This window comes from Nematostella vectensis, chromosome 13, assembly GCF_932526225.1.
Source record: "Nematostella vectensis chromosome 13, jaNemVect1.1, whole genome shotgun sequence".
NCBI lineage: Eukaryota > Metazoa > Cnidaria > Anthozoa > Actiniaria > Edwardsiidae > Nematostella > Nematostella vectensis.
Window position 1 is genome coordinate 4586568 of NC_064046.1, and position 27540 is coordinate 4614107.

Genomic DNA, 27540 nt, shown 5'->3' on the forward strand with positions numbered 1-27540 from the left:
ATTCTTTAAAAATGTTTTGCATGAATTTCTCCTCACAATTTCTAGAATTGTTTTATAATTAACGCCGTAAAATGCTCACATTTCTTTTGCATTTCTTTTATTTCTTGTACTCAACCTTTTGTAAACATTGTTGGTCAAACAACTGTTGGGGAACATCTGTCCCGTAAAATTACACCTATTTTATTGCATATATCGCCGTAGCGATGGAAACAGACCATCTCTCTTGGATATTGCTTCGATACACGCCATATGTATCATTGAGTAAATGGAGAATATAATCAAATTGTTTTGTAAATATGTTTTATTGTAAACTGAGTTGGAATTTATTTTATTTTGAAACTTGAGAATTGAGATGTATCTGTCAATTTACAGGATTAAAAATAAGGCGATTTGCGAATTTCTTTAACTTGGATATTGAAATTAGAATACCAAGGATTTTGAGGTATATGTTCAACCAATCATGAAAGTTTCTTATTATTAAAGAAATTGATTTAATACTTTTTAAATGGATCTCAAATGAAAAATTTTTCTGTTTCTTTCCCTCTGGGCCTATTTTCCTTTAAGTTATTACTTAATACTTTTTACCTATTTTTAGTTATGACCCTGCTATCAATCATGTAGGATTTTCTCTCTGGTTCCTGCTGGTCTGGCTTTATCAAGCCTCAGAGTAGAGTGTAGTTTTCTCATTTTTTTTATTGTTGATTCGTCTTGATAATGATAGATTGCTCATTATGGTTTCCTCATATAGCCCCTTTTTCTGCACCTGTCATTGAATTTTTTTTTGGGTAGAGTCTTATTTTGATCTTGCACAAAGTATTAACTTGCCTTTTCTATCATCATCTCCTCTCAACAGTTTTGACACAACGCTTCATATTCCCATATTGCCTTTTTTTAGTGTCATTATTTCTTTTCCATTTGTCTAGCACCGCAGAGTAAGATATCACTGTAAGCTGTTGTTTTTTTGTTATGCCCTTAGAATTACAATTTTATAACTGAGTCTAATAGAATTATTTTCAGATAAAATGCTATTACTGCTATATTTTTATTGCAATGTATTCTAATATTTTTGTTTTGTTCATGTTGTTTTGTAAGGGAAAACCTTTTAGTGTAATTGTCTGTTTTGGGCACCCTTTTTGTAAGCAAAAGTAAAGAAATAAATACTAGGAACTACCACAATTTTGCTTTTTATGCAAGAAAGAAATTTATCTTTCATATAATTTAATGACATAGAAACCTTTTCCTTATACCTTAGTCAGAACTAGGAATTTGTCAGAACCAGAATTTAATCTAGAATATTGGTATTGTTGATGAGCAGAATGAGTACAATACAATACAATTTCCTTTATATTAAGAGGGTTGAGAAGATGTTTGTATTTTTATAAAAAAAAAAACCATGGGCATATCAGTAATTGCAACATTTGTAGAATATATTTCCACTGCATTTTGATACTAAAAATATTTTGTCTGTCTGTGTTCTTGATGTTGGGTCGACCTTATTGAGCACGATATTATTGGAGGTATTTCCATTTGTAGACCTCTATCATGCTCTCAGTGCTGGAGGTGAATTGTTCTGTGCATAATGCATTGTGATCTATTTCCTTCTTATCTTTATGGGAATTGCTGAAAGCAATACTATTAAGGCTTTTTAAGAAAACAAATGCAAGATTTGAACCAAAAAATGAAGTGTTTCTTTGGGACTAAAAATGTGCAATGTTTGGCTACCAAGTATGTTCTTTCTGACGTAAAATCAATAAATATTAATTTCTCTAATATTTTTATTTGAAAAATATTTATTAAATGGGGGGTCTGTGTAATGAATGCTTAATAGATCCTGGCTATTTCAGCTATGACTGGAGCTTTTAAGGCCTTTAAAGGTAATGGTATTCTAAGATTTAAACTGATAGATGGACTGGCCTTAAGCCTTCAACATCTCCTCTAATTGATCTATCACTGAAAGCATTGAGCATTCTCTTATAAGCACTCACATCAAAGCCAATGCAAGTAAAGAAATAACAAATAAAAAAAACTTTTATCTTGAGTGCCCTTACCTACATGAAATACACAAGACAAGGATAAATTCAAATTTTTACAATTATCACTCTCTTTTGCAAAGTGATATCAATATTAAGTTATTATGGTTTAATATTAACACATTGACCCCTCAACCGGCCTGTACCGGCTTTGGGAAGTACCCACAACCCAAAAAATTCATAAATTCAAAATAAACACAACAAGATGAAGATACTCAGGCATCAGTCTAAGGGATAAATGGTCTTGCAGATATGCATCCAACCAAGGTGCTGGCATCTACTCTTAAGCCAAATAATAGCACAGGTTCTTCGACAATTCTCAAATCGAACAAGGAGAGAAAAGCAGAATCACCCCTCTCAATAAAACGCTCAAAATACCACACAAGGGAGAGAGATCAGCAAACACAGCTCAAGACACAAATAGATACCTTTATTCTGATCCTCCAGGTACATTTCCTTGGCCTCAAAACACAATGTCCATTCCTTGAAGGATTGTAGGACCACGAAAATATCTTTACGTATTGCAAAGCATTCTCGGAGATCCGGGAGAAAATTCATGAGGGGAGGGCCAGTCAACACTCCTCTCCCCAAAGTCAGATGGTTTTTTATAAGTCTTTTCACCCCGAAGCCAAACAAATCAATTCCAGGTCATACAGACCCAGAATAGCAGTGTAAACAATTTTGGAATCAATTTGGTTTCAGAAAAGACAGCATTTAGGAGAGCTGTGGTGATTCATTAGAAAATTATTTTCTCATCCGGGCAAAGCCAAACAAGAAAAAATCATCATGAATACACCTTTGCTTGCAAATATCCATAAGCAAAGCACTCAATTATGCCCCAAAAGACTTCATGATGTCCTGAGACACTCTCCTAATATGCTCATAGCTGTATTTTTGATGAAAAATACAAGCAACCATCAACTTGTGCTGGCTTCAGCACAACGACAGGGGATTAAAAGTGGGGACCGCAAAGCACTGTTGGAAAGCTTGGATACCGCTGACTAGGTGCAGCTGTGTTTGACTTTGACGGGCTGTATAAAACTCAGAATAGTGGGGGAGGTATCTGTTTTCAGTCTGTTTTTTGTAAATTCAGCTCCAAAAAAGCCAGGAGTCAATGGGTTAATAAGGGTGTAAAATTTTTACCAAGTGACAAACATATGTCCCTAAGCTTGTGAAGGGAAAATCTGAACACAGATTTTTGCAACTTTTTGTTACTATTTTTCAGGTATCTGGCTCAGAATTTATCACTCAAGTTGCTAGAGAGCTTTCAACATTCCATCTCACAAGGTACTGTTGGACACACAGACAGAGGTCAAACAGACGGAAGAGACACAGACATCTAACAAGCCCGACAGACAAACAACTAGTCAGACAGAAAAACAGACAGATCAACAGACAGACATACAACAAGCCAGACAGAGGTCAGCGAGACAGTCAGAGAGACAAACAACCAGTCAGACAGACATACAACCAGTAAGACAGACATACAACCGGTAAGACAGACATACAACTGATCAGACAGAAAAACAGACAGATCAACAGACACACAACAAGCCAGACAGACGGAGGTCAGAGAGACAGTCAGACATACATACAACAAGTCAGACAGACAAAGAACTAGTCAGACAGACGGACGGACGGACAGACAGACAGACAGACAGAGGCTAGAGAGACAGAAAAGAGACAGACATACTGTACAACCATCCCCCCCCTCCCACCTTTGGGGTATAAAAGGGGTGGATTTTGACATGCACATAGCCAGACAGACGGACTGATCAATGTGCTGATAGACAACTGTATATCAGTACTGTAGTATTGCATGGTAACTTAATCTGAAATACTGCAATAAGTATTAAACAAATTTCCCCTTGTAGCGAGCAGTATGCCTGTAGTGCGTAATCAGACTTTTGTGCATGTGATGGACTGGTTGAAGCAGACATGTGACCAAGGCTTCTCTCCTACTGTCTTCCCCATTGTCAAGGTATTTGGAAACATCTAGGATCAATCAATTTGAATACAGGACATCATTTTAGTGCTATGATTGGCCTAGTGTGAAGTCTGGTATATCCAGATCCCAGTACTGGGCATGAAGTGAGTTCTACCCCTCCCACTAAAAATAGGGTTGGGCCTAAAATGAAAGGAATAATACTTGATAATTAGTTCCTGGTATTGGTATATCATGGTATGATTTACCAGCTATTAGGCTGAAATGGTCAAATACATGACAATTAGTTCCTGGTATTTTTAATCATAGTATTGTTAACCAGCTGCAAGGTCTAAATGGTCAAATACTTAATAATTAGTTCCTGGGGTATATATACAGTACCGCTCTCGAACATGTGGACATATGTTCGCGAAATTGTTCGCGAATTTCGCGAACACCGTTCGCGAAATTTGCGAACAACGTTCGCGAAATTCGCGAACACCGTTCGCGAAATTCGCGAACACTGTTCGCGAAATTCGCGAACAACGTTCGGGAACAGCTGATGTTCGCGAACACAGTGTTCGCGAACAGACCTGGACAAACCGATTGACAAACGGGAACTCGTACCGTGTAACCGAAGACTTACAGTATTGATACTCACTTAAAATACATACAGGAGTTCTGCAAGCGATTCAAATAAATTGTTCGTGTAAAAGTCAGCTGAGAGCTATGGTTATCGTTAAAATCAGAAACAACAAATTCAGTTATAGTCATATATGCCTTCAGTTCAATTACTTGGAGACGATCAAGACAAGACACTTTCAAGTTTGAGAAATAAAGACGATAAAGATGGCGGATGAAAGCCAAAGCATGCGAAGGATTCGATCGTGGATTTACGAGGGCAGACACAGGCAAAAAAGTTAGTTAGTATATTCTGAAAAGCCTGCCTCGAAGAGGGAAGGAATGTCGATCGCTTAATATTCTTCGAAGATTGTCGAATGTGACAACTGCTAGCGAATACTTTTGAACAGCGGGAAGCCATTTATTTAACAAATACTTGTATTACACACGGGATAATTAATTTGGGGAAGGAATGCCGATCGCTTGATATCCTTCGAAGATTTTCGAATGTGTGAAAACTGCTAGCGAAGAATTTTGAAATTCTATAATTGACAAATACTTGTAATAAACACGGGAGAAGGAATGCCGATCGCTTGATATCCTCCGAAGATTTTCGAATGTGTGAAAACTGCTAGCGAAGAATTTTGAAATTCTATTTGACAAATACTTGTAATAAACACGGGAGAAGGAATGCCGATCGCTTGATATCCTTCGAAGATTTTCGAATGTGTGAAAACTGCTAGCGAAGAATTTTGAACATCGGAAAGCCATCTCTTTAACAAAGACTTGTATTAGACACGGGAGAATAAGTTTGAGGTGGGAATGCCGATCGCTTGATATTCTACAAAACCCGAAAAGAAGACATTTATAGTAGAGCATGTTGTCGCTGACTCATGTATTCGAACACAAACGACTACTACTAACAGTTTTCACACATCCGAAAATCTTCGAAGAATATCAAGCGATCGGCATTCCTTCCTCAAACTAATTCTCCCGTGTCTAATACAAGTTTTTGTCAAATAAATGGCTTCCCAGTGTTCAAAAGGATTGGCTAGCAGTTTTCACACAATCGAAAATCTTTGAATAATATCAAGCGATCGGCATTCCCTCCTCAAACTAATTCTCCCGTGCTTAGTACAAGTCTTTGCTTTGTCAAATAATGGCTTCCCGCTTTCAAAAGTCTTCGCTAGCAGTTTTCACACATTCGAAAATCTTCGAAGAATATCAAGCGATCGGCATTCCTTTCTCAAACTAATTCTCATGTGTTTATTACATGTCTTTGTCAAATAAATGGCTTCCCGCTGTTATTAAGTCTTCGCTAGCAGTTTTCACACATTTAGAAAATCTTCGAAGAAAATCAAGCGATCGGCATCCCTCCTCAAACTAATTCCCCCGTGTTTAGTACAAGTCTTTGCTTTGTCAAATAAATGGCTTCCCGCTTTTTAAAGTTTTCGCTAGCAGTTAACACACATTCGAAAATCTTCAAGGAATATCAAGCGATCGGCATTCATTCCCCAAACTAATTCTCTGTCTAATACAAGTCTTTGTCAAATAAATGGCTTCTCGCTGTTCCAGCTGTTATTAAGCCCTGGATCACACGTTACCGTTCGTCAAACCGTTTATTTTGCATCTGTTCGCGAACAGCGTGTTCGCGAACAGTCTATATGTTCGCGAATTTCGCGAAAGTTGTTCGCGAATTTCGCGAAAGTCGTTCGCGAATTTCGCGAAAGTCGTTCGCGAATTTCGCGAACGCTGTTCGCGAATTTCGCGAACGTTGTTCGCGAAAGTTTCGCGAACAGTGTCCCTATGTTCGAGAGCGGTACTGTATCATAGTATTTTTTACCAAGTGCAAGATCTTAATGGTCAAATACATGACAATTAGCTCTTGGCACTTGGAATCATGGTACATGATACCAATTACCAATGTCTTGTTTTGCTTGCAGAGTCTGATAGTGTCTGGAATTACAGATGTCTGGTCTGCAATTCGCAACACCTGCATTGCGCGACTTCCGCAAAGTTTAGATCATTTTAGCCTACAGCAGGCTCAAGAATTCTACACTGATCTGATCCGGGTAAGAATACCAAGATTGATTGATAACTTCTTACTGTCAATACTTTAAAACACTTAATATTTTGCATGTCAATTAGATCAACAGAAGGGCTTTATACCAGCAATTAATGATCCTGATAATTATTTACCAAGCTGAAGTGTGCTGAACTAAGTATTTACTAAGCCTGAAAATCTGTATCTGATTACTTTCACCATCAAAACAGTAATTGATGATTTGCTTATTTCTTTCAGATTTGCCAGGCAAAGGAAAGCTCTTGGCAAGCCACAGAAGGAGCAGTCATGGGTATGGACCTAGAGCTGCTGGAGTTATACCATCCCAAATTATTTAGAATGACGTTTTATCAGGGGCTGGGAAGGGACTAGGGCTATTGTAGACAGGATAAGGCCTGTCCACTTCTACCCAGTTTTAGTACCCATTTGGTGACCTTTGAAACTTTTATTGAATTTGTGAGATTGGAGGATACCTACTTTTCGGGGTTCTCCATGCCCCATGTTTCTTTTTCTTAACATCTTCCAGGTCAGGGTACCACATGGCTAAAAATGGCCACATTTGAAAACATCTTTTTGGGCGGTAAAAACGTCTTTTTTGCGGGGAAAAAAACAGGAAAACTAGAGCAAAGATAGGGTTTATAATTTTGTGAACAAGTCTGTCTGTAATCTATGAGTCATTTGCAGCATATAGCATACAACTAGTGAAGTACCCAAAGCAGGTGCCAAATCTTGCCCAGTGACGCACAGAGTTTTTATTGGAAAGTTTGGGAAACATTTCTGGCTGTGGCTAAATGAGACACTGGACACCTTATTTAGAAAGGCCTTGAGTCCAAATTGCTACTGACTATGTTTCTACTTGATGTGCCGTCTAAGGGATGACCACCCTCGTACGCCGGTTCTGCTGGACTGGCCAGCCCGCGAATAGCGACAGTGATAGCTCCGAGTATATGCTCAAGGTATGATTAGCAAATGCAGACGTGCAGGATTTGCCCTAGAGACACAAACATTGTGAAGATCACACTCCATATATGTGAGACAAGCAAAAAAAGGTTCCTTTTTTGTGTGCTTTCTTATTTGATTTTTATGGTGGTAAGAAAAAGAAAAAAAATTTGGTAAAATACTACCAAAACTAGATCCCGTCCCTCCTTCCTTAACATGGTCAAAGTCTGGTCAAAGTCTCTAAGACTGACTATTTGTGAACTGTGTGGTTATCAACATCATCAAAGAATGTCTACCACTGTTTGTGTGATTTTTAGTTTGGCGAGTGTAAGCAGAGCACCCTTCCATCCTTCATCGTGGACTCTGTTCATTCTGTGCTGTACTCTTTACTGGCGCACCCCCAGTTAAGCATTAGGGACCATGCAACAAAGGCTTTCTCCTCCATCTTCTCACGCTGTGAATTCCAGGTACAGTATGCTTTTATCAAACCATTGTCAAGTTTCCTATTCTTATTGTCAAATCTAATACCTGCTTTTTTGATGAGCACTTTGCATGCAATGCAGTACTGCCCTTAAGCATAAGCACACTGTTTGCGCAAAGTACCAATCAAATGTGCATTAGTTTGAGAGTGGCAATGCATCTTTTATTGCTTCACTAGAAGTTATACTTGTGGTCAGCAAATTTGGATTCTGTTTTCCCTCAATTTGTTATGTTTCATTTACAGGAGGCATTTGCAGCCTTTGAAGAAGTAGTCAAGCGTCTATGCCGAGGCACACAATCACCTGAGAGCACCTTTAAAGGATGGCATCTTCCTCACCTAGCAGTCCTGCGACCAGACTTCAAGTTCCTTCAGGCATGTGAAGCAGAGGGACTGCTTGGCGTTTGTGTATTCTTGATTAAGGTATGTATAGGCCTTGTTGACAGAGCAAAGCTTTGTAGTGCCTTTGCCTCTCACTGTTGGGTTCTGGCTTTCGACTTCCAGTTCTTGTTTAAGGTATGTATAGGCCTTGTTAGCGCAGTTGGCAGAGCATTGCTCTTGTGTCTACTGGTGCTGACCCAGGATTTGTCAACGGGGGGGGGGGGGGGGTGCACAGTCATAGGTGTCTGGGTCAGTCATAGGTGTCATATGGAAAAGGATAGTATTTAAAGCTGCATTGTCACCAGTTTACTTCCATAGGTCAGACGGAAACCTCAACCGTTAAAAGACAAAAGAATCTATTATAATCCGAGATATATAACAGGCCATCAGTTCTAAATTATCAATCACATCCTCAAAGAAACTTCCAATAGACACACTGCTTCCAATATTTCGAAATATTTTTTCGTGTTTTCCATTAAAAATCATCGGAGATTGTTACCTAATCGTCCGGAAGTAAACTGGTGACAATGCGGCTTTAACAATTCCTTCACTTTTTGCTGGCTATGTACACGCTTGTAACATGACACATACTTAGTTGGATTGATGATCCTTGACAAAAGTGACTAGTATGACTTTTGATGTATAGTAAGTTCCCATTGTGTTTACCAGGAAATATTTATTTATTTCAGCACATTCCTCCAGGGTTCCTTTTGCCCAACTGGCCACGCTACTTTTCAACTTTCAATTTGTACCTCATGCACCCAGCATCTACCGTCCGGCAAGCAACAAGTGCCGTCTTCAAAATACTAGGTACAATCAAAATACTAAAGCCCTTAAACAGTAATGATTGCAAATTTTTAAATGGCATAACAGCTACTTAGTTGGACTGCATGACAGTTTTCTTTCAATAGCTGTCTTTTATTGAGCCCCCTACTACTACCTTAATGTTGTTGTTGTCAGTCTCGCATTGATTGCACATCTTATTACACCAGTTGCTAAGGACAGTAGTAGCCCTGTACTGTTAAAGCTGGTTCTTCAAGGCCTTGCCGCAGAGTGGGAAGTGGACGAAGAGCTACTCCTGCAGCACCTAGATGCAGACCACACCCGCGACAGCCACTCTACCACACCTAGAGTCTCACCAGTCCAGGAGCGCTACAGAGGGGTGTCATCAGCAGCTGCATCTACACCCTCACCACCTCCCGACACTGCCCTGTCTTGCTCAGGGGACTCTACTAGCTTGACGCTGGATAGAGGTGGCTCACCGTTAGTTGCTGATGGTGGGGAAGGAGTCAACCATGGATGGAACAGCCACCGACGGCCTTCTTCCCAGCTCGGCTCAAGTAAACATCAGAGGATAAGTATACGTGCTGTTAGCAAGTTGTTGACAGGTTAGTTTCTGCATGTGTTTGTTATTTCTGGGGCATGGAAATCCAGTATTCACCTGTGTGTTTGTTGTGTGATTAGATCAACCCTCCATGCCGCCTGAATTTGTGATTTCTGGTGCATGGGAATGGAGGGAAGGACGCTTACTTGCCTACGAACTTATTCTCAAGTTCCTAATCGCCAACCACATACACTACCTGTTCCCAACATTTGCTCTGCCGAGGACGAACTCCCTCGCGTCTGCCTCAGTGGATGAGAACCTAATTGGAAGGTACAATTTTTCATGAATTTATTGATAATAAGTACTTGCAGCCCCCTTTTCCTAGTTTGTGGAAATATTTTAGCAAAACGTAAATAAATAACAAGGTTCAACTAAACAACCTCATTCTTCCTGCAAATGGTAAGGTAAATAACAGTAAACATAAAATATATTTCTACAAACCAACATAAATATTACATAATCTTTTTTCTATTGCGTAAATAGTTTCGAACTCCCTAACATTCCATTCTAAATTAACATTTATTTAAGTGTGTGTGGGGATGCCCATTATGAATAACATGATCTCAACAAATGACATGATTCATCAGCTGTAATTGTATTGGTCACAGTGCTTGTATGAACGATGATGCTTATTATAACTGCATAACTAACATGGCCATGTCACCCACATCCTGTACTTACTCTATCTGTGTGTACAGTAACGCTGATGGTACTGGGTTAGTTACCAGTCGGCTGAGGTGAGACATCAACACATAACATCTCAAATAACCATCTCCTTTTCCAAATCTTTTTTATGAGTCAGCTAGACTTAAAAGCCTCAATCAGATGGAGAGGACAGTCAATGAGATCAAATAGTCTTGAGAATTGATGTGGGTGGTAACATTTTTATTCAAGAATTAGCCCAGTCAGTTATTTGACTTAGGGCTGTTTACCATTTAATCGGAAATTTGGGAATGAGATCCCAGTTTTTCCAGGATGTCATAATGGTAAGAAAAAGTTCCCTATATTCCAGAATTTCTGGGTGCGTTATGTACCATTTGCTTGTGTATCCAGAAATCCAACTTTTGGGGTCCTGAGAAATAAAGTAGTGGGCGATGGGGGCCTTGGTTTAATATTCTATGGAAAACTGCAAATGGTACATGATTTTCTGGAATTTCTGGTATCCCCAGTGAAAGTGGACTACCTCTCAGGCAACTTCTCATTTTCTGGAAGTTTTCCAGTTGGAGGAATATGTACCATTTTCAAAATAACCAGAAGTACCGGAATGGTAAACAACCAAGGATTCACCACCAAATCTGTGATACACATTAGATTTCACTTTTTGTGAAAACTGCTGAGACCAATAATCCTCCTCATAAACTCTTATTCACATTATCAAATGGTGACAACTTTTCCATCCACTCTCATGTCTGATGTACAAAGGGAATGGGAGTGTGTGAGTGCATGGTCAAATGATCATGAGAGTCTGGACTTCCATCAACTATCACCTTCATTTGATCAAGGCTTTACCCATTTATAGGTGAACTAGACTTACTTATATATTACAACAAGCATTATGTTGAGACAATATTGATGTTTGTCTTGTGCTTGAGATACTCTAGGTATACTATCTAGGTATACCCCTCATGGTTGTGTTGTACTTTTACTGTTCAAGGTCCCTTACAGATGCTCCAGCTCTCCCATCACTCACTGAGTTTGAAAGTCTAACAGCAGACATTATGTACGGCTACACTGGCTTGTTATTATTTTATTCATTATTATTTTGAATGTTATGAACTAAATAAGTTGTCATTGGTTATCATTGAAACATTCTGGTTGATATAACCATTGGCTAAAAACAAGTAAACTCCTTTCAAAATAATCATTTTAATAATAAATTCTTTAATAGGTATACTTTCTTAGATATGTTTTATTTTACCTTGTTCTTTTTGCTAAATGAATAACATGATGTTTATTGATACTCTGACAAAAGTAACTATCCTATTATTTGCTAGTTTTGAATTTCCATTAAACAAATCAAAGCTGGTTAAAAATTCTTAAATCTTTTTAGCAGTATAAGTAAAAATGCAGGTATTGATAATGATGATGATGCTGTGTTCTACTTGTTGTATAGCACATATATCATGTCTATTGTGCTATACCATGGTATTGTATTTTCCAGGCACAAATCTGAGTACTCCCCCCCTAGTCACCTTAAAAGTAACAGTTTTGGCAGCATAGCCTACCCCATCAAGGATGGATTCCCGGTCAGAGAGGCATGGATCAAGAGACCAAAGTAGGTGTCCCTATGCATGGAATTTGCATATCTGCATAGGGTTTCATAGCTTATAAAACTATGCGTCACACAAGCCAAATGAACAGACTTTAAAATTCTCCTGTAATTTCTATCAATTAGAATAGTATAAATCAAAATATTTATTGATTGTTTTGTAGAAGAGCTTCTTCATTTAGTACAGAAAATGATCTGTCTGCAACTTCGACAAGGAAGCTTATCAGGCAGTACTCAGTGTCCTGCCAGGGAGTGTTGCCACGGAGACCATTCAGGCCCCCAAAATCTCAAGGACTAGAACTGGTAAGAGAACAATTCTTAGCACATCATCATGTCACACAACACACCATGTCACACAACACGTCACACATCATCATGTCACACAACACAACACGTCACGCATCACCATGTCACACAACACAACACGTCACACATCATCATGTCACACAACACAACACGTCACACATCATCATGTCACACAACAAAACACGTCACACAACACAACACGTCACACATCACCATGTCACGTAACGTCATGTAATTCAACTTCATGTGTTGTTTAGAAAACAATTCTTATGTTACCATCATCATGTCACACAACACCATGTCACACATCATCATGTCACACAACACAACACGTCACACATCATCATTTCACACAACACACCATGTCACACATCACCATGTCACACAACACAACACGTCACATATCATCATGTCACACAACACACCATGTCACACATCACCATGTCACACAACACAACACGTCACACATCACACCATGTCACACATCACCATGTCACACAACACAACACGTCACACATCATCATGTCACACAACACGTCACACATCATCATGTCACACATCACAACACGTCACACATCACCATGTCACGTAACGTCATGTAATTCAACTTCATGTGTTGTTTAGAAAACAATTCTTATCATGTTACCATCATCATGTCACACAACACCATGTCACACATCATCATGTCAAACAACACAACACGTCACACATCACCATGTCACACAACACACCATATCATACATCACCATGTCACACAACACACCATGTCACACATCATCATGTCACACAACACAACACGTCACACATCATCATTTCACACAACACACCATGTCACACATCACCATGTCACACAACACAACACGTCACACATCATCATGTCACACAACACAACACGTCACACATCATCATGTCACACAACACAACACGTCACACATCATCATGTCACACATCACAACACGTCACACATCACCATGTCACGTAACGTCATGTAATTCAACTTCATGTGTTGTTTAGAAAACAATTCTTATCATGTTACCATCATCATGTCACACAACACCATGTCACACATCATCATGTCAAACAACACAACACGTCACACATCACCATGTCACACAACACACCATATCATACATCACCATGTCACACAACACAACATGTCACACATCATCATGTCACACAACACACCACGTCACACATCATCATGTCACACAACACACCATATCATACATCATCATGTCACACAACACACCATATCATACATCATCATGTCATACAACACCATGTCACATATCACTATGTCACACAACACCATGTCACACAATTCCATGTCACACTTTACCATGACACACTTCACCATGCCAGACTTCACCATGTCACACTCCCCCAAAAGGACCAGAAATGGTAAAAGAGGCAGAAGAAGGTTTTGAGGGAAGGTTTAGACAAAATAAGCTAAAATGTTTAGCTCCATTTTCTTGTCATAGATAGAGTAGACTGGTGCATGGTGAGGTACTATAATTAGTAAAAAGCATGTTGTTTGTTTCCAGGCCAACTCTTTATTGAGTCAATCTAAAGCTGTTGATAAGACAGAGAGAAGTCCACAAGCAAAGACACCAGCAGTAAGTGTGAACGTCCTGTCCAACAATATCTGATCTACAATGCAGGCACATACCTAGGGGTTTAAGTATTAATGTCCTGCCCAACTCTGTCTGTTTTACATACAGGCACATACCTAGGGGTTTAAGTATTAATGTCCTGCCCAACTCTGTCTGTTTTACATACAGGCACATACCTAGGGGTTTAAGTATTAATGTCCTGCCCAACTCTGTCTGTTTTACATACAGGCACATACCTAGGGGTTTAAGTATTAATGTCCTGCCCAACTCTGTCTGTTTTACATACAGGCACATACCTAGGGGTTTAAGTATTAATGTCCTGCCCAACTCTGTCTGTTTTACATACAGGCACATACCTAGGGGTTTAAGTATTAATGTCCTGCCCAACTCTGTCTGTTTTACATACAGGAGCATACCTAGGGGTTTAAGTATTAATGTCCTGCCCAACTCTGTCTGTTTTACATACAGGAGCATACCTAGGGGTTTAAGTATTAATGTCCTGCCCAACTCTGTCTGTTTTACATACAGGAGCATACCTAGGGGTTTAAGTATTAATGTCCTGCCCAACTCTGTCTGTTTTACATACAGGCACATACCTAGGGGTTTAAGTATTAATGTCCTGCCCAACTCTGTCTGTTTTACATACAGGCACATACCTAGGGGTTTAAGTATTAATGTCCTGCCCAACTCTGTCTGTTTTACATACAGGCACATACCTAGGGGTTTAAGTATTAATGTCCTGCCCAACTCTGTCTGTTTTACATACAGGCACATACCTAGGGGTTTAAGTATTAATGTCCTGCCCAACTCTGTCTGTTTTACATACAGGAGCATACCTAGGGGTTTAAGTATTAATGTCCTGCCCAACTCTGTCTGTTCTACATGCAGGCGCATACCTAGGGGTTTAAGTATTAATGTCCTGCCCAACTCTGTCTGTTTTACATACAGGCACATACCTAGGGGTTTAAGTATTAATGTCCTGCCCAACTCTGTCTGTTTTACATACAGGAGCATACCTAGGGGTTTAAGTATTAATGTCCTGCCCAACTCTGTCTGTTCTACATGCAGGCGCATACCTAGGGGTTTAAGTATTAATGTCCTGCCCAACTCTGTCTGTTTTACATACAGGAGCATACCTAGGGGTTTAAGTATTAATGTCCTGCCCAACTCTGTCTGTTTTACATACAGGAGCATACCTAGGGGTTTAAGTATTAATGTCCTGCCCAACTCTGTCTGTTTTACATACAGGCACATACCTAGGGGTTTAAGTATTAATGTCCTGCCCAACTCTGTCTGTTTTACATACAGGAGCATACCTAGGGGTTTAAGTATGTCCTGCCCAACTCTGTCTGTTTTACATACAGGAGCATACCTAGGGGTTTAAGTATTAATGTCCTGCCCAACTCTGTCTGTTTTACATGCAGGTGCATACCTAGGGGTTTAAGTATTAATGTCCTGCCCAACTCTGTCTGTTTTACATACAGGCACATACCTAGGGGTTTAAGTATTAATGTCCTGCCCAACTCTGTCTGTTTTACATACAGGAGCATACCTAGGGGTTTAAGTATTAATGTCCTGCCCAACTCTGTCTGTTTTACATACAGGAGCATACCTAGGGGTTTAAGTATTAATGTCCTGCCCAACTCTGTCTGTTTTACATACAGGAGCATACCTAGGGGTTTAAGTATTAATGTCCTGCCCAACTCTGTCTGTTTTACATACAGGAGCATACCTAGGGGTTTAAGTATTAATGTCCTGCCCAACTCTGTCTGTTTTACATACAGGAGCATACCTAGGGGTTTAAGTATGTCCTGCCCAACTCTGTCTGTTTTACATACAGGAGCATACCTAGGGGTTTAAGTATGAAAGATCTGCCCAACTCTGTCTGTTCTACATGCAGGTGCATACCTAGGGGTGTGCTATTGTATGGCCAACTCCCACCTTTGGACCCCAAAAAGTGGGTCATTTCTTATTGAAGGATAGTCATATGCTATCCTTTTTCCTTATGATACGGCTGTGTCCCTCCCCCTTGCAAATCCTGGGTATGTGACTGCCATTTAGGTATTGGTATCTGTCAGAACTATAAATGATATTATACACAACATACATTAAGAGATTAATATTTTTTGTGCCTGTGTTCTATTTCTAGCCGGTAAATGGGATGGTCAGGTGCATGCGTTCTCCTCTTGCAAATATCAGTAGTATCAATGGTAGGTCTATAAATATTATCTGATGATAGCTTCAGAAAGATAAAAGTATTGTGAAATATATAAGTGGCTTTTCATATTTTAATATGTTGTATAAACAGCCTCAGTCTTTTTCCCTCTACGGGAAGCCTTGTATGAAGCATTTTTTTTTTTAGGCTAAAAGACAATGTACCTCTCCTCAGCCTCTATTCAGTCTTCCTACTATTCTTTTTACATGAATTCTAATTTTGCTTTTGTTGTCTTAGGGGAATGTGTAAACTTAGATGATGATGTCTTCCACAAATCAAGGCCTCATTCCACAAAGCCGACTACTTCTCAGTATGTTTAGGGTTTTGTTGTTTATTTTGTATTATTTGCTTATAAAACTAAAAATAACCATTCAAATACATAGCTTCATCTTAGCAAATTCAAACATTTTTTTTTAAAAAAGAATAACTAGCAAAGGTGACAGAGGGTGTTCTAAATTATTATTATTTTTTTTAGATTCCATGGCACACCACAATGGGCTGCATCTCTAGAACTAGAAACCTTGGCATCTATACTTTTCCAGGTAGGGAATTGATAATGTTAAAAGAGTCTTACATTTTAAGTATTAGCCAGCCAGCTGGTAAGAATTTTGAAGAGTAGATTCCAAATGTTTCATAGTGTGCTGGTAAAAGTATTAAACTCATGCAATAGAGGTTCAACCATAATGTGAAATACTACTCTCGGAGGAATAGCTAGGATTTTTAATTAACTTATAGGAGTGAACCCGAAAGGTCATTATAAGGCATTTTCTCCTGTATTTGTAAATAAGGTAGCATACATGTACTGTAGTTTTGGCTGGGGTGGGAAGGGGGGGGGGGAGGGAGCTGAGCTGCTAGGGTCCTCCCCATTCTATGCCTCTGGCTCTGCATAATTGAGTAAGTTTTGGGCCTCTGTGAGAACAGAGTAGTTTTGCTTACTTTCAAGCATTAGCCCTTTAGGTGAAGCAAATCGCTGTTAACCTGATGAAGAGCTAATACTTGTAACGTTAGCAAAACAACTCTGTTTTTATTGATGAGTAGAGTATACCATTTCATCCTTGATTTATTCCCATGTGCTATTCTAACTGTTATTTTCTTGTTACTTCCCAGATTCTCTGCCAAACAATAGAATCTCTTGCTGACTCAAGATGGGAGCTACGGCGAATGGGCCAACAGCTGTTACCACTCGTGACAGAGACGCTTCGGTGGTTCAACATGACGCCTTTATCATATTTGTGGGATAAACACCTGACAAGAAACAACACGCTCATCTGCTATGGGGCATGTATTGCTCTTAAACACTCCATCAGCCACGCTGGGAAACTGCTGCACTTTCTCAACCAGCCCCCATCAACCTGGAAGGTAGTGTTACTACTAGGAGGAAATTGCTGTGAGAAGCAGTTTTATACACAACTAACACTAGAATATCCAAATGAAAGGTAGATCCACGCACAACTAACACATGAACACACCCATAAAATGTAGATCCGCACACAACTAACACTAGAATATCCAAATGAAAGGTAGATCCACGCACAACTAACACATGAACACACCCATAAAATGTAGATCCACACACAACTAACACTAGGAATATCCCCATGAAAGGTAGATCCACACACAACTAACACTAGGAATATCCCCATGAAAGGTAGATCCGCACACAACTAACACTAGAATATCCCGATGAAAGGTAGATCCACACACAACTAACACTAGAATATCCCCATGAAAGGTAGATCCACACACAACTAACACTAGAATATCCCCATAAAAGGTAGATCCACACACAACTAACACTAGAATATCCCCATGAAAGGTAGATCCACACACAACTAACACTAGAATATCCCCATAAAAGGTAGATCCACACACAACTAACACTAGAATATCCCCATAAAAGGTAGATCCACACACAACTAACACTAGAATATCCCCATGAAAGGTAGATCCACACACAACTAACACTAGAATATTTCCATATAAGGTAGATCCACACACAACTAACACTAGAATATCCCCATGAAAGGTAGATCCACACACAACTAACACTAGAATATCCCCATGAAAGGTAGATCCACACACAATAAACACTAGGAATATCCCCATGAAAGGTAGATCCACACACAACTAACACTAGAATATCCCCTTGAAAGGTAGATCCACACACAACTAACACTAGAATATCCCCATGAAAGGTAGATCCACACACAACTAACACTAGAATATCCCCATAAAAGGTAGATCCACACACAACTAACACTAGAATATCCCCATGAAAGGTAGATCCACACACAACTAACACTAGAATATTTCCATATAAGGTAGATCCACACACAACTAACACTAGAATATCCCCATGAAAGGTAGATCCACACACAACTAACACTAGAATATCCCCATGAAAGGTAGATCCACACACAATAAACACTAGGAATATCCCCATGAAAGGTAGATCCACACACAACTAACACTAGAATATCCCCTTGAAAGGTAGATCCACACACAACTAACACTAGAATATCCCCATGAAAGGTAGATCCACACACAACTAACACTAGAATATCCCCATGAAAGGTAGATCCACACACAATAAACACTAGGAATATCCCCATGAAAGGTAGATCCACACACAACTAACACTAGAATATCCCCATGAAAGGTAGATCCACACACAACTAACACTAGAATATCCCCATGAAAGGTAGATCCACACACAATAAACACTAGGAATATCCCCATGAAAGGTAGATCCACACACAACTAACACTAGAATATCCCCATGAAAGGTAGATCCACACACAACTAACACTAGAATATCCCCATGAAAGGTAGATCCACACACAACTAACACTAGGAATATCCCCATGAAAGGTAGATCCACACACAACTAACACTAGAATATCCCCATGAAAGGTAGATCCACACACAACTAACACTAGAATATCCCCATGAAAGGTGGATCCACACACAACTAACACTAGAATATCCCCATGAAAGGTAGATCCACACACAACTAACACTAGGAATATCCCCATGAAAGGTAGATCCACACACAACTAACACTAGGAATATCCCCATGAAAGGTAGATCCACACACAACTAACACTAGAAATATCCCCATGAAAGGTAGATCCACACACAACTAACACTAGAATATCCCCATGAAAGGTAGATCCACACACAACTAACACTAGGAATATCCCCATGAAAGGTAGATCCACACACAACTAACACTAGGAATATCCCCATGAAAGGTAGATCCACACACAACTAACACTAGGAATATCCCCATGAAAGGTAGATTTACACACAACTAACACTAGAATATCCCCATGAAAGGTAGATCCACACACAACTAACACTAGAATATCCCCATAAAAGGTAGATCCACACACAACTAACACTAGGAATATCCCCATGAAAGGTAGATCCACACACAACTAACACTAGGAATATCCCCATGAAAGGTAGATCCACACACAACTAACACTAGAATATCCCCATGAAAGGTAGATCCACACAACTAACACTAGAATATCCCCATGAAAGGTAAATCCACACACAACTAACACTAGAATATCCCCATGAAAGGTAGATCCACACACAACTAACACTAGAATATCCCCATGAAAGGTAGATCCACACACAACTAACACTAGGAATATCCCCATGAAAGGTAGATCCACACACAACTAACACTAGGAATATCCCCATGAAAGGTAGATCCACACACAACTAACACTAGAATATCCCCATGAAAGGTAGATCCACACACAACTAACACTAGGAATATCCCCATGAAAGGTAGATCCACACACAACTAACACTAGGAATATCCCCATGAAAGGTAGATCCACACACAACTAACACTAGAATATCCCCATGAAAGGTAGATCCACACAACTAACACTAGAATATCCCCATGAAAGGTAGATCCACACACAACTAACACTAGAAATATCCCCATGAAAGGTAGATCCACACACAACTAACACTAGAATATTTCCATATAAGGTAGATCCACACACAACTAACACTAGAATATCCCCATGAAAGGTAGATTTACACAACTAACACTAGGAATATCCCCATGAAAGGTAGATCCACACACAACTAACACTAGGAATATCCCCATGAAAGGTAGATCCACACACAACTAACACTAGAATATTTCCATATAAGGTAGATCCACACACAACTAACACTAGAATATCCCCATGAAAGGTAGATTTACACACAACTAACACTAGGAATATCTCCATGAAAGGTAGATCCACACACAACTAACACTAGAATATCCCCATGAAAGGTAGATCCACACACAACTAACACTAGAATATCCCCATGAAAGGTAGATTTACACAACTAACACTAGGAATATCCCCATGAACGGTAGATCCACACACAACTAACACTAGAATATCCCCATGAAAGGTAGATCCACACACAACTAACACTAGAATATCCCCATGAAAGGTAGATTTACACAACTAACACTAGGAATATCCCCATGAAAGGTAGATCCACACACAACTAACACTAGGAATATCCCCATGAAAGGTAGATCCACACACAACTAACACTAGAATATTTCCATATAAGGTAGATCCACACACAACTAACACTAGAATATCCCCATGAAAGGTAGATTTACACACAACTAACACTAGGAATATCCCCATGAAAGGTAGATCCACACACAACTAACACTAGGAATATCCCCATGAAAGGTAGATCCACACACAACTAACACTAGGAATATCCCCATGAAAGGTAGATTTACACACAACTAACACTAGAATATCCCCATGAAAGGTAGATCCACACACAACTAACACTAGAATATCCCCATAAAAGGTAGATCCACACACAACTAACACTAGGAATATCCCCATGAAAGGTAGATCCACACACAACTAACACTAGGAATATCCCCATGAAAGGTAGATCCACACACAACTAACACTAGAATATCCCCATGAAAGGTAGATCCACACAACTAACACTAGAATATCCCCATGAAAGGTAAATCCACACACAACTAACACTAGAATATCCCCATGAAAGGTAGATCCACACACAACTAACACTAGAATATCCCCATGAAAGGTAGATCCACACACAACTAACACTAGGAATATCCCCATGAAAGGTAGATCCACACACAACTAACACTAGGAATATCCCCATGAAAGGTAGATCCACACACAACTAACACTAGAATATCCCCATGAAGGGTAGATCCACACACAACTAACACTAGGAATATCCCCATGAAAGGTAGATCCACACACAACTAACACTAGGAATATCCCCATGAAAGGTAGATCCACACACAACTAACACTAGAATATCCCCATGAAAGGTAGATCCACACAACTAACACTAGAATATCCCCATGAAAGGTAGATCCACACACAACTAACACTAGGAATATCCCCATGAAAGGTAGATCCACACACAACTAACACTAGAATATTTCCATATAAGGTAGATCCACACACAACTAACACTAGAATATCCCCATGAAAGGTAGATTTACACAACTAACACTAGGAATATCCCCATGAAAGGTAGATCCACACACAACTAACACTAGGAATATCCCCATGAAAGGTAGATCCACACACAACTAACACTAGAATATTTCCATATAAGGTAGATCCACACACAACTAACACTAGAATATCCCCATGAAAGGTAGATTTACACACAACTAACACTAGGAATATCCCCATGAAAGGTAGATCCACACACAACTAACACTAGAATATCCCCATGAAAGGTAGATCCACACACAACTGACACTAGAATATCCCCATGAAAGGTAGATCCACACACAACTAACACTAGAATATCCCCATGAAAGGTAGATCCACACACAACTAACACTAGAATATCCCCTTGAAAGGTAGATCCACACACAACTAACACTAGAATATTTCCATATAAGGTAGATCCACACACAACTAACACTAGAATATCCCCATGAAAGGTAGATCCACACACAACTAACACTGGGAATATCACCATTGAAGGCAGATCCACACACACTAACACTCCTCTATACTTGTTATAGGATCCAGAGAGCTGTGGGCAAGCCGCTCTAAATGTTGTCTGTGAGATAAAGACGGGCCTTAGGAGATGGACCAAGAAGGTAATATTCCTAAGATGCCCTTTGCTGTGACAAAACATGGCTTTTTGCACTATGCTGAAGGGCACACTTAAGCCTGGTTCTTCCTAGGATGCAAGCTCAAAGCAAGAAATTTTTCCTATCTCCCTGGGATATAAGTGGAAAAGCAAGCCAAGAGATGCATCTGCTTGATTTTCTTGCATGTGTGTTTGACCTACTCTCACTTGTGTTGTTCTCGTTCTTGCACTTGCATATCTAATTGTCTTTTCCTAACCTCCCCTCTCACCCCCCACACACTAGAATAATCAATGGTGCATCCTTAGATGCCCTATATCTAAATCACACTTGGTTTACTTGTACTTGTAACATTATGGTCTAGGTATATGATGTACTCGGACACACCGCATATGACAAGCTCACTGTTGTTGCCATGGAGACCACCATGCTTGCTCATATCTTTTTTTCGCCAAGTAAAGGAGACAAGAAACAGGTAGCTAAAAATTATGATAAATGAATAAATAAATGCAGTTATGTAAACATGCTTAAGTGATTGTGGGATAGCCATCCATGCCTCCACTCACGCTTATTGCCTATCTTTATTTTTTACTTTATCAACTAAGGGATCTTGTAAAGTAAAAAAAAAATCAAAGAAAAAACTGGATAGAGATGACCCCACCCATCCACCACACTATCCAATTTTTTTATTTTTTTATCTTTTTGGAATAACCATCCATATGGTATATGATATTTTGGCTCTGTCAATATTAAAAAAAATAAATTTTCCATTCTTTTTATTTTTCAAGTTTGCCCTTGTCCCACCAACCCACTTCTGAATATTTCTCAGAGTTTTTTATTTTTTTTTCAAATGTTACAAGATTCCTTAGCAGAATAACTAGGGCTGCTTATACTATGGTTCAGAAAAATATGTTATCCCTTGTTTGCATTTTAACTCAACCCTTGTTTTCAGAAATGTGATGCGGAGGAGAGGGTGTTGAATATCATTTTGAATATCTTTTCATTTTCATTTCCTGAACAACCTCTTGGTGAGTGTGCAGCAGAGACCTTTGAATAAGTTAGTTTTTATATCAATTATATGACACAGTTATATTCTTATGGTACAGTATTTCAGTTAATATATGCCTCAGTTATATTCTCATGGAATCTCATATATGCCACAGGTTATCTCATGGTATTTTAGTAATATACCAGGTATATTTTATTATCTTTTGGGCATTTTAGTCTACAATTTCAGTCTAAAATATTCCAGCGATATTTTACACTAAGATATCCAATAAGTTGTTTATTATCCAACAATGAAATTACAAAGCAGTTTTTGTGTGACATTTGTTACATAAACAATCTCTTTGATAGTTCAACAACTCAACTCAGACAGCAGTTTATTTTCTGAATCAAGCACAAAAATGTACTTCACATCTGATTTGATTATTGAAGAAAGCAAATTGGAAATGTTACATCTAAATGCTAAGCTAAAGCAAGTTTGGGATAAATCTGTACTAGATGACATTAACACTTGATGATAACCTTCTGATGATTTTGTTTGCTCACCCTAGGGAGAACTATCAAAGCTGCACTCAAGTCAGAACAGTCGTCATTTTGTTCTCCCACAGACGGCTTTCTCAGGTAAAGCACCCACACCCCCCCTGGCCACCCTAAAAGTGGGTTATTTCTCATTGAAAGGTTTATCAAATACTATCCTTTTCTATATAATGCCTATGACTGCACACTCCTCATCCCCACCCTGAGCAAATCCTTGGTACATGCCTGGCCATGCTTGACATTTAGTCTCCCTTTTAACGAGGGAGCTTGTTGTTCTAACATTCCATAAATGGGGTGTGCATCGAATTGTTCCCACAGATACATGACCTGCTGTTTTCTACAGTTTCTTACACCTCCACTTTCTATTTTAGCTGCTGCAGTAGACCACCATCTTCTGAAAGGCATGCCCAGCAGGTTAGTGCTAGAAGTTGATCCTTGATCATCTACAGTTAGGCCCTGTTCACATGAAGATAGGCAATGCCTGACCCAAGGGGCCCCTACCTTATAGGGATAAAGAAACCACCTTTAGCATATTTCTGTGTTCCTAACCAGAAGGGTAGCTCTACAGTGGTTGCCGCCAAGCCATATTGATAAACAACCTGAGGTCTGTCAAACTAGTGTAGGGGGCTATCCCCCCCCTTCCTGGGTAGTGCTACCTCACATGGGAAAAACGTGTTTCTAGCACCTAGTGTCTCCCTACATACATGAGAGGGAAATGAGGAAATACCCTTAGGACCACCCTATGTATTTCATAGTGACCTAAACCCAAAGCATGATGGATGCTTTCTGGTTTCCATTTTTCTGGTTAGATAGAACTCCTTATGTAAAGTTCACAAATTGTGTTTTGTAGTTTGGGAAGTACTTGATATCAGAGATATCCTATGCCCTGGCGAAGTTCCTGAAGACCTGTGAGGTCCACACTGTCATTCTGGTGTTCCCTGTGCTGGTGCACTACATAGGGGTATTCCCTGAGGACTCCAAGATATGCCACTCCCTAGTAGACGGGTAAGAAAAGTGTTCGCTATGTAATGATGAGTTGTGTTAGCAGCATTTTGGCTATATTATGTTGTATGAGATTTCTCTGCTGTGAGAGTTCTGTGTTGTTGGCACGCTGTGTTTTTAAATACTCTGCTAAGACCCCGTCCCCATGTATCCGTTTTCGTTTGAAAACGCAACCTTTTTGTTACAGATATGGGTATCGTCCACACATAAACGCGAAAACGATGACCGAAAACGGAACGATTAGAAAACGATCTCCATAGTGGAACAATTTGATAATGATACCCTTTTGGTGCCATGGGGAAGGACGAAAAATGAAACTTTCGAGAACAGTGGCATGATAACTCAGGTCCAGTCCACTTGGTGCGCGAGTACGCATGCGCTGTTATCGTTTTTCTGTTTCGTGGGGACGGGTCGTATCAAATTAAAAACGCTTCGTTTGGACGCGGATCTTTTTGAAAACAGAACAAAAGGTTGCGTTTTCAAACGAAAACGGATACGTGGGACAGGGTCTAACTTTCATCGAACAATTTACAATTGCTAAACCACTTTCTTGCTGTTGTGATTCAAACTAATGGAATAACATTGGAAACCATTTCAGTGCTAGCCAATTAAAATTTGAATGTTAGAAACTAGAAGGGAATTTAGTAGTTTGAAATCGTTGGCGGGATTTGGCAGAATAATGGCAATATTAGACTGTAGAAATTCCAATTACCTATAACCCTGTTATCTATCTTTTCTTTCTCTATTTACTACATGTATTGATTTTTTTAATTTCATGTTGCATCTATAGGTTGCAGTACATCCTTCAACGTACAAAAGAGCTCATGACTGCGGTAAAGGAGAGGTATGTAAGCTTTCTTTACAACAAGAGATGGTATTTTGCCATCATACCTGACGACAACCTTAAGAATTTATAAATACCATAAATCTCTAATAACTCCCCCAATCCCTAGGGGGGATAATTAGGTAGTAGGGTGTGAACTTGGCTGTGCGAAGAACCTTCAGCGCCTAGAAGGGAGACAGTACATCTGTTGGTAAGAAACGGCCTCAGGGTGTAGGATGAAACTGTGTTTGCGTGTATTTTACACATGAATACCTGAGGCTCCACGTCTAGTATGGCGACCTTGTGGTTCTCGATGATGTCGGTGATGGTGATGATCCTAATCCCTTTTTTTTACATACCTTATTGCAGGAAGGAGCTTGATCAACTTGTTAAGACGTACTTCAGCTTTGCACTGAGTGGAATCAGTAGCATCATATCAGTCAAGGTAGATCAACCAACCAACCAACCAACCAACCAACCAACCAACCAACCAATTAATGATTATTGCTCGGGATTCTATTCCCAAAGGAAATTCGTGTTCTCTTCCATACATGACTGCCTAACCCTTTTGCCTGTATCCCAATACATGACCTATCATCTTGTTGTCTGCAGACTCTAGACCTACCCGTGGTCAGACAAGTCCTGGATGTGTTTGTCAAGGTGTGCGAGTTTCTGCACTCACCGCACCTTGGTCAGATTGTCACCGCAATCAGCACAAGGCTAGACTATGTAAGACATTCAAGGCATTGGTAGAAGTAGGGTTGGTCTGAGCGGGGCCTTCCCCCTTTTTTTAAAAGAGTTTTCTTAAAAATGTGAAGAAGTATAAGGAAAAACTGGAAAGAAAAATAAATTCATCATCCCCCCTTCCTTAAAATCTTTGCTTTATCCTGAGCCTCCCCTCCATGGTTCACATTTGCGACAACAGGGGTCAGCCTACTTTCCGACAAGTCAGGCGAGTCTGCCATGCTTTCTCTCTCCCCCTCTGATACACTTCAGCAAGAATCATGTTCTTGACCCCTGTTGATGTAAATTCTTGTCATAAACTGTTATTGCATGAAAAAAATCTATATGTTTTCAGGTGTGGGGCAGCTATGTCGTTTGGGGACTGTCCATTTTAGGCTCTAGTGGACGGTTGCCTAACTGCTTGGTTGCCTAACATCTGGATACCTTTTATAATACACCGACCATGGGTTCACCCAATAGAAAAGTGTCACAGCTCTTAGTGTGGCTGTACCATGCTGTACAGGAGGACCAACTTAGTTGGTCTCATGGTGATGGGCTTCTAACATTTGCTGTACCTTCCTGTACAGGAGCCTGACTTGGTTGGTCTAATGGGTGAGGAGCCCAGCAGCAGGACAGAGACTCCAGACTTGTACATACTCAGTAACGACATCCCCACTAGCCCTGTTGACGAGGCGCCATTACCAGTAGACGAAGACGACGATGATGAGCAAGGTAATCACATTAGATAATGGCCAAGTTGACTCTGTATCTTTAATCTGTTCTTATAAGGGGAACCAACACCATCACCATCTCCACCATCACCATCATCATCATGTGAATAGGCGACTTACACTAAGAAGCCATGTGACCTTTTGAGTGTCAAATTCAAGCCGAAACAAACACAGAAATACCTGTGCCTGTCACGCCAGAGATCGACAAAAAAGTAAAAGCTTTTTATTAAAAAAAGCCATTTTATGAAAAAAAACTTTTTCTGCATGATTCATGAGGGCTAAATAAGTTACTTTGTTGTTATTTTCCAGCTTAAAGAATGTCGATCAACCATTCCTTTGTTATTGTTTA

At 39.6% G+C, this 27540-nt stretch overlaps 1 protein-coding gene and 3 long non-coding RNA genes across 6 annotated transcripts in view; all 4 read left to right on the forward strand.

The window, feature by feature from the left end:
• The window catches only part of LOC5501449, a 34049-nt gene that overhangs the window by 592 nt on the left and 5917 nt on the right, over window positions 1-27540 (forward strand). Inside the window, exons 2-29 of one of the 3 annotated variants that reach the window (XM_048720662.1) lie at window positions 3256-3317; window positions 3905-4011; window positions 6519-6647; window positions 6878-6929; window positions 7511-7593; window positions 7894-8043; window positions 8301-8477; window positions 9125-9245; window positions 9428-9823; window positions 9900-10089; window positions 11474-11539; window positions 11981-12094; window positions 12253-12391; window positions 13939-14010; window positions 16157-16217; window positions 16460-16532; window positions 16698-16764; window positions 17330-17581; window positions 22302-22379; window positions 22735-22845; window positions 23323-23398; window positions 23927-23996; window positions 24284-24326; window positions 24763-24917; window positions 25705-25758; window positions 26107-26182; window positions 26350-26466; window positions 27048-27192. In XM_048720662.1, the coding sequence (XP_048576619.1) occupies window positions 3256-3317; window positions 3905-4011; window positions 6519-6647; window positions 6878-6929; window positions 7511-7593; window positions 7894-8043; window positions 8301-8477; window positions 9125-9245; window positions 9428-9823; window positions 9900-10089; window positions 11474-11539; window positions 11981-12094; window positions 12253-12391; window positions 13939-14010; window positions 16157-16217; window positions 16460-16532; window positions 16698-16764; window positions 17330-17581; window positions 22302-22379; window positions 22735-22845; window positions 23323-23398; window positions 23927-23996; window positions 24284-24326; window positions 24763-24917; window positions 25705-25758; window positions 26107-26182; window positions 26350-26466; window positions 27048-27192 (3236 nt within the window). Of the gene's footprint in view, window positions 1-3255; window positions 3318-3904; window positions 4012-4611; window positions 4874-6518; window positions 6648-6877; window positions 6930-7510; window positions 7594-7893; window positions 8044-8300; window positions 8478-9124; window positions 9246-9427; window positions 9824-9899; window positions 10090-11473; window positions 11540-11980; window positions 12095-12252; window positions 12392-13938; window positions 14011-16156; window positions 16218-16459; window positions 16533-16697; window positions 16765-17329; window positions 17582-22301; window positions 22380-22734; window positions 22846-23322; window positions 23399-23926; window positions 23997-24283; window positions 24327-24762; window positions 24918-25704; window positions 25759-26106; window positions 26183-26349; window positions 26467-27047; window positions 27193-27540 lie in introns of those variants that run through there. The other 2 variants (XM_048720663.1, XM_048720664.1) reach the window with 2 other exon arrangements.
• On the forward strand, window positions 19777-21102 carry LOC125558995. Its single transcript, XR_007306232.1, has 2 exons — window positions 19777-19855; window positions 21038-21102. It is a non-coding gene; the product is annotated as an uncharacterized LOC125558995 (long non-coding RNA).
• Window positions 20117-20544, forward strand: LOC125558993. Its single transcript, XR_007306230.1, has 2 exons — window positions 20117-20278; window positions 20320-20544. It is a non-coding gene; the product is annotated as an uncharacterized LOC125558993 (long non-coding RNA).
• Window positions 21597-22116, forward strand: LOC125558994. Its single transcript, XR_007306231.1, has 2 exons — window positions 21597-21754; window positions 21796-22116. It is a non-coding gene; the product is annotated as an uncharacterized LOC125558994 (long non-coding RNA).